Genomic DNA, 11,146 nt, shown 5'->3' on the forward strand with positions numbered 1-11,146 from the left:
AGCAGCTCCCTCCCCTGCTTCTTCAATCCCAGAGGAAATAATAACTCCCACCTTTGCAAGTTAGCGTGCTGCAGCATTCTTTGACAGAGGGGCCAGCAGAGTTTTTTTTTTAAAAGGACCAGATAGTAAACCTTTTCAGGATTGAGGGAGTAGGGTTTCTGTTGCAAGACTCAACTCAGGCTTTGCATTTCAAAAGCAGCCATGGACGACAGGGAAGTGAATGGGCATAGCTGTTTCAATACAACTTTATGCTTGAAACCAGGCAGAGAGCTGGATTTGGCTGTGGGAGGTCATTTGCTGACCCCTACCTCGATGGTCACATTAAATCCTGCCCCCACTTTTCTCAACTCTCCTCAAATGACCCCAGGGGAGTGAGCCGGTGCTGGAGCCAGGATGACACAGCAGCTGGTGCCCCCCCAGAGAAGAAGGGCTGCCTGGGAGAATGTTGGAGGGACGGGGCCATGGCTCCAGCATCCATGTGGCTTGCTCTCTCTGAGGACCCCCTTCAGGATCTCCTTCCCCATCCCTGCCTTCCTGGTAGCCAAGCTTGGATCATTTTCCCAAATGTCAGGCCCCCAGTGTGTGCAGCCTGGGTGGCGGGGTGCCTTGGTCCAGCCTTCTGTGCTTCGTAACAGCACTCCCTCCCTTATTTTCGAGCCCACTCTGTGCTCTTGGGACTGACCACTAGAGTTGTGGCCTCCAGGGCTCCCTTGGTCTCCAGCATTCCTTTGAGCTGGGCCATTGGTAGGCTCTGGAAGGACCCATATGAAGGAGGGACTCAAGGTAGGGTAACTACCCCCTTCCCACCCTGCTCCCTTCATGTAGGACCCTAGTCTGGAAAAGGCTATGTTTCTCCATTTACAGCCACGAGCCCCTTGGAAAGGGTCCCAGACCCTCTTCATTGACCCCAATCATCCACCAGGCTCCTGCATTACCTTTCTTCCTGCTTGTATCAGGCCCAAGGCTAGTAATCAATTCTCGCCACTATTAGTCTGCATGGTTCAGCACGCTTAGTTGGTTCCCTTAACCCCACAACCCCACACATACCTTTGAAAGAGTTCCTTCATTACAAATCCTCTCCAAAATGCCAGCTGAATGTGCTGTTTTCTAGCAAGATCCTGGCCAGTACAGCCAGGAGGCAAGTAGGTTTCACATCACATTATCAACTCTGATAGATGAGTAGTTGCCACCTGGAGTGTTATATGGCAAGGACTCTGAGCTTTTATCTGGGCTCAGTGGAAGAGTGCTCTGATTGATTATTAATGTCTGCCCTGGGTGTAGAAGAAGAAAATTATGCACGGTTGCTATTTGCTTTCTGTAGGCTAAATGAACATAAATGACTCTCATGATTTATACACGGTCCAACCGAGCTCATCTTGACCTTGATTTTGGTGGCCAAAGAGCCACACGGTGATGAAAAGGGATTTTACTCAGCATGTAGACACCCCTCCCCTCAGGACAAAGGAAGCCCCCAGCCAGCAACTAGCTGAGGATTCAAGCCACACTCACAACCACCCACATTATCCTAGAAGATGAGAAAGGGGAGGGGAATGAGTGAGAAACAGGGGCAGGGAGGTTAACGGAAGGAAAGAAAGATAGAGAAGACAGAGTCAGGGAGGGAAAGCTGGTGAGACACTGAGACAGAGAAGAATGGAAAAAAGAGGGAGAGTAGAGGATGGCAACAGGCTGAGATGGCCCATCCACAATCAGAAAGCCACAGCATCGGGCATTTACACATGGGCAGAGGCCCAACCTAGCTCATGAGGAATTTCCTGGATGGACAGTCAGTGAATCCTCTCATGTTCAGTGATGGAGGGCTCATTACTAAGTAAGACTTTTGGGGTCTGTTCTAATTACCTTTCTTCTTTGGTACCAGAACTACAAAGCCCTCAGAGGCCATAAAATCCACTCTCTCCTGTTCTGGCATCTGTAGAGCAGGAAAGGGAAGTGACTGAGCTGAGGGCCCACAGCTCCTGACAACAGCAGATCCAGGATTCTTGCCGCCCAGTGCCTGGGGTCTGCCACTTTTTCCTCCGACCCAGAGAGCTGCCTCACCAATATGGTCACATGCTGCCCCATTCCTGCTCTCCGGAGAGACAGGTAAAGCTTCCCAGGTGATACCTATGTGGTTCACCCCAACTGTCTCATCCGGAGCTTTCAACCGTTTCTCAGATGAGATATTTCTCATAGCTCCCAGATCCTTCGGAACGCTGGCCACTGTCCCAAGGGAGTTTTCTAGACCGCTCTCTGCAGCACAAGTGGACACTTAACTCTGCATGGGGCAGACCAGGGTGAACACAGAGGGCTCCTTGCCCATTCAGTGGGCTGACATCTGTCCTGGAGGTCTTATACCTAAGCTTGGGACCCACTCTACCTGATGCTGAATCTCGTGGGGCTGCAAATCCCCCACCTGTCAATAGGGGGCGCCAGTCTTTCCTGTGCACTTCACAGGGTGATGTGAACACTAGATGACCCTGTACACCCAGGACTTTATTGTGCTGTTCTTTCCCAGCAGCCCTGTGCCCTATTGACTCAGGTCAAGTCCCAGTCTTATAGGTTCCTAGACCCAATTCCAACATTGGGCGGGGCGGAGGGGGGAGGGGCAGGCTTCCCGTACAACACCAAGCAACATACACCAGCAGAGTGTCCAAGAATTCAACCCAATTCTTACGTTATCTACATGGAGATGGCATCAGATTCCACAAGTGAAGGACTCAGTCCCACAAGATCACCCTCCATGTCAGACACCAATCACAAATCCTGGCTGTCACCTGTGCTCTCTGTGCGATCGACCAGCCACAAATTGGAGGCTCCAATGACGCCCTCCCACTCAGGAAGCCCATTGCAAACGCAGGTTGTTACCTGTACAGTAGTTCCCCCACCTCTATCTGCAGGGGATACGTTCTACGAGCCCCTATGGATACCTGAAAACATGGATAGTACCGAACCCTATATCCACTGTTTTATCCCATCCACACATACCTTTTCACTTACAGGAAACATTTTGCAGCTTCTCTGTGGCATATCCGAGCTGTCAGCATCATTACTCTTGCGCTTTGGGGACATTACCAAGTAAAATAAGAGTGACTTGAACACAAGCACAGCAATGCTGCGGAGGCAATAGGTCTGATAACTGAGAATGCTACGTGACTGAGGGAAAAGGGATGATTCACTTCCAGGGCAGGACGGAGCAGGAGGCTCGAGATTTCATTGAGGGAGATATCATCACGCGAGATTTCATCACGACTCAGCATGGCTCGCAATTTCACATTTTAAAACTTATGAATTGTTTGGGCAGCTGGATGGCTCAGTTGGTTAGAGCGCAAGCTCTAAACAACAGGGTTGCGGGTTCAAGTCCCACGTGGGCCAGTGAGCTGCACTCTCCACTAGATTGAAGGACAACGACTTGGAGCCGATGGGCCCTGGAGAAACAGTGTCCCAATATTCCCCAATAAAATTGGGAAAAAAAAACTTATGAATTGTTTATTTGTGGGATTTTTCATTTACTATTTTCAGACTGCAATTGACCTCGGGTAACTGAAATCTTGGAAAGTGAAACTACAGATAAGGGGACCACTGAGCTTCTAACCGACGAGCTATATAAATCAGAGGTTCCCATGACCCCCTTCTTGGATTTGATTAATTTGATAGAAAAGCTCACAGAACTCAGAGAAACATGTTACTTACAGGATCATTGGTTTATTATGAAAGAACAGAACTCACAAACAGATAGATGGGAGAGATGCATTGGGCAAAGCATGGGAAAGGGTGCTTCGAAAAATAAATAGAAAAGAACAATAATAGAACTGAGAAATGAGCCAACCCACTGTTGACAGAACAGAGAAGAAATTCCTGGACCCACCACTCATTTAGTAGCTCTGTGCCTTTGAGCACGTCACTGCACCTCTCTGATTCTTAGTTTCCTCCTCCATAAAACTGGAACAGTATCACTCCCACCCCTTGATTGTCTGTTGACTAAAGGTAATGAGTGTCAATGGGTCTTGTATCTGTCACCATGAAGCAGTGTTGCATAATGTATTATCTTAGTTTATTTTGCTTATTAGACTAAATACGAGTATATAAGTCTTTAACAGAAAGTCACCTACTCCCGCTTTCATTCTCCATGACCTCGGGTCATTTAAGCCTCTAAATCTCACTTCGTGATCTGTAAAATGGGGCTAATAACTCCTTCCCAAGCTCACAGCAATATACAGCATGAACCAGACATCTAATCCCATTGGGCAACCGTCTTCTGTCTCTCAACTCAACCGCTAACTCAGCTGCCTTCCATGAAATGGAAACCGCAGCTAATACCAAAGACAGCTGAAAACGCCCTCAGTTTTTTACGGGCAGAGAGAAATTCCCTTGGGACCCTGGACCTTGAAATTCCTGCCTCCCCGAATGTGAGTACTGGCCACATATTTGGTAAACCCACATAGCTGATTCTCGAGGGTCTTTCCTGCGTGTCCAGAAACCATAGTTCTTAAAAAGTCATTAAAATCAAGAAGAGGCTCAGTGAGAAGTAGAGCAGAAAAGGAAAATTATGGAGCTGGGTGAGTCATGCCCTGAGAGGGTTCATGAAGCTATTTAACCCTTTCCTTTGAGGCTTGGAGAATGATGATGGAGGAGGTTTTGGGGGTGGGGGGTAATCAGGAAAATTGGGTTATTATTCCTAAAATGGAGAGCTCCACACTGCTCTCTGAATATCTGCCTTGAAGGCAGGGGCTGTTCTAACCCCAATGCGTCACTACAAAGCTGTGTGTCCTTGAGCAAGTTGCTTCCCCTCTCTGTGCCTTGGCTGCCCCATCTGTAAACAGATGGAGTTGCATTTGACACAGCACCCCGGAGCTCTTCACCTTGCGTCAAACCCACTTTCTCCATTTTCCAAATAATTGAATTTCATGTAGTTAAAACATTAAGAGTACCATAAAAAGACATGGAGGAATCTTAAATGCATGTTACTAAGCGAAAGGAGCCAATATGTAAAGGCTACATATACTATGTGATTCCAACTACCGTATATGACATTCTGGAAAAGACAAAACTATGAAGACAATAAAAAAAGATCAGTGGTTGCCAAGGGTGAATTCTAGGTGGAGCACAGAGGATTTTTAAGGCAGTGAAACTGTTCTGTATGAAACTGTAATGGTGGATACATGTCCCATTTGCCCAAACCCATGGAATAGACAATACCCATTGTGAACCCTGATCTAAACCATGGACTTTGGGTGACAATGATGTGTCCGTGTAGGTTCATCATTGTAACAAATGTCCCACTCTAGTAGGGGCTGCTGATAGTGGGGGAAGTTAGGCATGTGTGGGGTAGGGGGTAGATGGGAAAACTCTGTACCTTCCCCTCCATTTTGCTGTGACCCTAAAATTGCTCTAAAAATAAAGTTAATTTTTTTAAATTAAGGATATGCCATATACGACAGCCACTAACCACCTGCTCACACTGGACCATTGAGACAGTTGTTTGTGTCTCCTAGGTAACCCAGGACCCACTGAAAGGCTGTCTCGCTGTGTCCTTGTAGACCCAGCCAGAGTTCCCATTCTTTGGCAGTGAGAGAAGGTTCTCCTGAGCTTTCAGGCCTTCTGTTCTCATCTCAAAATGCCACCAGAAGGGCGATCTTTCCCCTTATGAAATTTTGCCATAATCACACCCTAGGAAAGCAGCGTGCATGTCTGTGGAATGATCCGATGAGTATTTTTTTGACCAGGTGGGTGCTGAGCAGCAGCCCTCTGTGGTTGGATTGGCTTGCCAGGAGGCAAGACGATTGTCCAGCCTTGGTGGGTACCAGAACTGTCGGTGAGGTTTTAAGTGTGCGGATTTCTGGGCTCCGTTCCCCCAAGACCACCTGGTAGTTCTGAGATGAGCCTGGGCCTCTGCATTTTAGAAGGTCCCCAGGTGAGTCTGATACAGGTAAGCAAGGATTCTCACTTGGAGAAACACTGGCCTGGTGCTGAATCTGGGGAGACATCTCTGGGATAGTCTGACCCCACCCCCTCAGGTGTCGGGGTGGAAGACTAAAGCTCAGACTGGGGAAGAGACTTGTCCAAGGTCACAGAGAGGTCACAGCAGAGCCCAAATTAGGTTACTCAAGGTGACGATGCCTGTGTGCAGGTGGCACCAAATATCTATTCCTTGGTGATATACGGACCCTCAAAAGCCAGGAGACCAGGAAACTCCTCCTCTTCCTCCTCCTCGTCCTCCCACCCCCACCCCTCTCTCGGTTGTTATTTTCTAGAATTCATCCACAGCCTAAACCATACAAGCCCTCCCCCAGCCCACCCTGGATTTTTACCCAGGTACAGATCACGCCTCAGGTCAACAGCAAAGACGATCCCCAAGGGAACTGCCATCCTGCCGGCCACTAGAAGCCCAATAGGACCCTCAGCCTCCAGGAGCTGGTGCCCTGACCTGAACAGGCACAAAGTGAAAGTAGCCGCCCAGGTTTCTGGGCCCCCGGGAGGACAGAAGCTCAGGCCCCTGCCGGGTCCGGCCAGACTGGGCAGCTTGGCACCCACTGAACTTAACCCCCCCCTCCGCAGGTCACCTCACACTGAGGCAATGGCCCCGAGGCCTGCAGCTGGCCAGGTCTTTGTCACTCCAGGGAGGGAGCTCCACGTTAAAGCATAGCCCCCGCCCTGTCCCCACCACCCCAGCCGAGAAGCCCTGTGGAACTTCTCCATTCAAATACATGCCTGGTTAACGCATGTGCCAGACCAAACACCTCCTCTAGGACAGGGAATCAAGATAGCAGCGCATGAAATTCAAACCTTTGTCCATGAACCACCATTCCCCTCCCCCACACACACACGGCTTCCTTTGGAATAAAAACAAATAATCGTTACCATTAAGGCTTATTCTCAACAGGGTTGGAACAGTAAAAGGGGAAGAGTTTGGCTCCCTGACCACCAACCGACAACCCGTGAAGCAGAAACCACTGGGAGTTGATGAAAATATGAACCCTGACGTCTGCCGGCTAAGATTCCGCAGTGGATCTCGTGACGCTAAACATCTTTTTAAAAATGATTAGCAAACAGCTGGGTCCTGACAAGCGTAATCCTTAAAAGAATCCATGCCCCAGTGTTTTCTTCTAAAATCCTTCCACAAAATACTTTTGTTTTCTAAGAGAGTGACGTGGGCAAGCCGCGAAGGGAAAATGCCCCGGAGGTTGTGTCCACACTGGCAAGGCCTGCAATAGACCAAAAGACCAGAGGCCTGCCACCGCAGCCCCCCAAAACACATTCTGGAAAACTAAACCTTGCCAATCAGCTCGCAACGTGCCCATCGATAAAACCCAGCTTAACAGTACCTTCTCCACACGAGGCCACCAGTCACAGGAACCACTCCTGCCCAAGAGGTCTCCCTGGGTGGCAGCGTAGAGACCCCACCAAGCCGGCAAAGCAGGGGCGAAGGACAAATGTCAGAGGCAGCCCCCTGACGCTCTCGCACACACACATCCCCTTCCCTGATGCTCCTCCCTGTCCTCCCCCCACCCTCCCCGTGTTCCAATGTGATAGCAGCAGCTGAGTTGACAAGTCATTTCTAAAATTAGCCAGTGAGCTCCAGGTCTGGCCGAGAGACGACAACCCGGGGTGGCCGTTGACCAGGCATCAGAGAGCATGGACATATTTGGTGGCACAGAACAGGGGAGGGGACATCTCCCGACGCAAGCACATTCTCACCCGTCATCCCTGTCCCGGACAGGACACACACCCACACTCCCGGCTCTGCCCCATGCAGAAAGATAACCGGAGGCCATTGGAACTGGCTGAGGAGAGCCCAGGTCTCCATTCTAGCCAGACTCCGGAAAGAAATAACATGAACTCATGCTGCGGCCTCTTAGTAAACAATCTGTGCATACAAATATGCCTAATGAGTAGGTAGCAGTTATCACCCCCTCACACACCAAGCTGAGGGCTTTAATGGGCTCGTTTACTATTCCCCACAACTCTAGCAAGTCGGGTTTCCCTATGTCCATTTGACGGATGGTGAAACTGAGGCACAGAAAGGTTAACCAACTTGCCCAAAGCAGTGGAGAGTTAGGGTTTGAACCTTGGCAGTACTGGCTCCAGAGGGCAGTCTTACACACGGCACCAAATGGGATGCCATAGAGTGCTTCCTTCGCTGCCTAAAAGGAGGAAAATAGGGACTTCCATGGATTAAGTATATCATGCAGGTCCATACAGCTGGGGGGAGGGGTAGCGTCAGGACGCAAATCCAGGTCTTTCCGACTCTACAGCCCACAGTCATTCAAACATGATGCACTACTTATCTTAAGAATCATTTCACCGGCCACATTGGGGTGTAATTCCTTTCCTCCCTCATCAGGCCCAGCACATCCCCAGCTGGGCTATGATGTGGCGAAGAGAAGGGGAGGAGCAGATACTGCTGAGAGCCCATGTGGCCACTGCATCCCCCCTAAAATAACCTACTAAAAATGTTCCCCAAAATAGTACATTTGACTTCTTGTACCGGGAAAAAAGTGTCACATGTGTCCCACACATGAACTAGAACCCACACACAATTCCATAGGGGCTACAAGAGATGCAACGTAGCACAAAGGCCCGCCAAGCCCTCCCTCTCCCCGGAAGGAATCACTCTTCTCAGTTTTCCATTCATCATTCTTTCCCCGCACCCCCAACTCCGAGTGGCCCATGTGGGAATCTAACCGGCGACCTCGGTGTTATGGGCACTGCACTCGAACCACCTGAGCCACCAGCCGCCGCCCCCCTCTTGCCCCCCGTGTTCATCATTCTTTTCTTTCAGGCTTATCGTCTATATAGGCTGACATCCCTACGACTTAGTTTGCCTATGCTGAACTTTGCATAGTTGGGACCATACTATACATGATATTTTGACATTGTATTTTGCTCTTCATTTGCTCCACATGAGGCTTTGACATTGCAGCATGTACCAGTGGTTTATTCCTTTGCACGGTTGTGTGGTATTCGGTAGTAGGAAAATACATTTATCCATTCTACTGCGGATGGAACTTCTGTTTTGCTCACAGTTTTTGTCTGTCGTTACACACCACCACCACTATAATGAGTATCTGTGGACACATCTCCGGGTGGACTTGTGTTATGAGTTTCCTTACGAGCATACACATGTAACGAGGAGCAGAGATCACAGGTCGTAGGGTATGCACCATGCTCACATTTTCTAGAAGGTATCAAATTGTTTTCAAAGGGGTACGGCAATGCTCACAGCTACTGGCCCAGAGACCGGTCGTACCATATTTTCACCAGCACTTGAAAATCTAAGACTTTTCATTTGAGATGTTTTTCTTTCTGAAATGGGAATCAGTCATTTGCAGTCCCGATTACTAATAACGTTGTGCATTTTTTTTTTTGTATATTTCCTTTTCTATGAATGGTCTTTTCATGTCTTTGGCTCATTTTTCCATTGGATTATCTAATTTCTTATTGACGTGTGGGAGTTCTTCATCTGTCATACATACTAGTCCTTTCGTCTTTTGTATTACAAATCTCTTCTCCCAGTTTCATGGCTTGTCTGAACTCTGTACCTTTAAAAGAACAAGGGTTAAATACTTATAATCTCCTTCCTTGCTGTCTTTTGGATACAATTTTTCTTTTCCATTTTCAATTTTTCTCTGTACTAGTTTGGAAGGTATTCACGATTTTCTGTTGGATTTTCTGTTGTTTTCGTGGTTGCCCTAGGATTTTCAACATGCCATTTTAAGCGGAAGTCTAAAATGTGCCCACATTTTATCCAGTTGGCATTAAAAAAAAAAAAAAGACAGAAAGAAGAGTAACAGGCAACCTGAACCAAGAGGTAAAAATGCTTTCTCGTTTGTGGCTAATATAACTCACATTCATTACTGGTTCTCCCTGCCATGTTGATCACTTGTGAAGAGGAGAAGAGCATAAACCTTCAGTTTTGAAATTTGATGATGAAACTTAAGACCACTTCCCAGGGAAATGCTTGCGGGCAAGACCGCCCAAAAGCAGCATGATCAAAAATCCCTTCTGTGTTAGAAACCCAAGGTCAAAGCGAATTTTCGAACCACAAGCACACCCTAGCACATGCAGTTCAAGGCATGACTGATGTAAACCTATGCTTTTAAGCAGATTTCTGTTCTGGAAACTTAAAAGCAGCACTTTCCTTACTCAGGCCTGCACTCTGACTATGCAAAGGGCACCGGCACATGGCAAAAGAGCCAGAAGGGCAGCACCACGGCCCTTCCCCCTCTCCAGGGGGCTCCCAGCTCTGCAGTTCACTCCTGAAAATGAGAAGCAGGTCCTTCCATTGTGTGGGCTTGCAGATTTGATGGGATGCCCCAACCTGGTGCAACCAGTTGTAGTTGATAATATACAGCATGGACTCAAAACAGTTCAAAATATTAACGAAAACAAAAATGAGTCTATATCACGGGAATCCTTTATGTCTCACGCTGTTCTGAGCACTCTTGTTTCAACGTACGAAGTCCTCAGGAAACCTAGAATGGACTTGGGGCGCGTATTATCATCATCTCACTGCAGAGACAAGTGGTGCAGGCATCAGAAGGTGAAGTCACCTGCCCAAGGCCACTCTGGGAGTGAGCTGGGAGCTCGGGTCAGCTCCCACGCAGATGACGCCAGGCAGATGTGACTTACAGACTATCAAATCAATACTGTGTCCGCACCTAGAGGGGTAACTGAAGAACTGGGCACTTTACCCCCGATACCAAAGTTAAAGAATAAAATCAAAATGTAAAAGCCAGTTGCTTGGGATAGCCAGAAATTAGGCAGAAGGTCTCCTTTGTGTGATTACCTGCCTCTGTCTCCCGTTTCGCTTCTCTGTTACACATCTGTTAATATGAACCACTAAGTAAATCCCCCCTTGTGGTCTTTCTACATTATGCATACTTCCACAGCTGCTTATGTGAGCTCAGTGTGGGCTCGGGGTTTTATCTTGTGAATGTGATCCCTAGACACAGCCAGCCTGAATACTTCGGACTGAAAACCTTTTTTTGATCTCCAGTATCAAGGTTGGTAAAAGTGACCAGGAAAAGAAAGTCATGAAGTTTGAGTTCTTTCCTTCAATTCAACATGCGGTTCTTGCCCAGGTAAACCAAAGGGACTCCAGCGTGGAGGAACACACGGTTTAAAAGGGAGAGTAACAGTGACACATAAG

General features: G+C 48.2%; 1 protein-coding gene across 2 annotated transcripts in view; it reads right to left on the reverse strand.

Annotated features, from left to right (window-relative positions):
• The window catches only part of MYO18B (myosin XVIIIB), a 242,799-nt gene extending 235,279 nt beyond the window's left edge, over window positions 1–7,520 (reverse strand). Inside the window, exon 1 of one of the 2 annotated variants that reach the window (XM_074321365.1) lies at window positions 7,320–7,520. Coding sequence is in view for 1 of the 2 variants with exons in the window: in XM_074321364.1 (XP_074177465.1) it covers window positions 2,983–3,066 (84 nt within the window). In the remaining variant the exon portion in view is untranslated. Of the gene's footprint in view, window positions 1–2,982; window positions 3,082–7,319 lie in introns of those variants that run through there. The other variant, XM_074321364.1, reaches the window with a different exon arrangement.
• Between the last annotated feature and the right edge of the window lie 3,626 nt (window positions 7,521–11,146).

This window comes from Rhinolophus sinicus, linkage group LG16 (assembly GCF_036562045.2).
Source record: "Rhinolophus sinicus isolate RSC01 linkage group LG16, ASM3656204v1, whole genome shotgun sequence".
Classification (NCBI taxonomy): domain Eukaryota; kingdom Metazoa; phylum Chordata; class Mammalia; order Chiroptera; family Rhinolophidae; genus Rhinolophus; species Rhinolophus sinicus.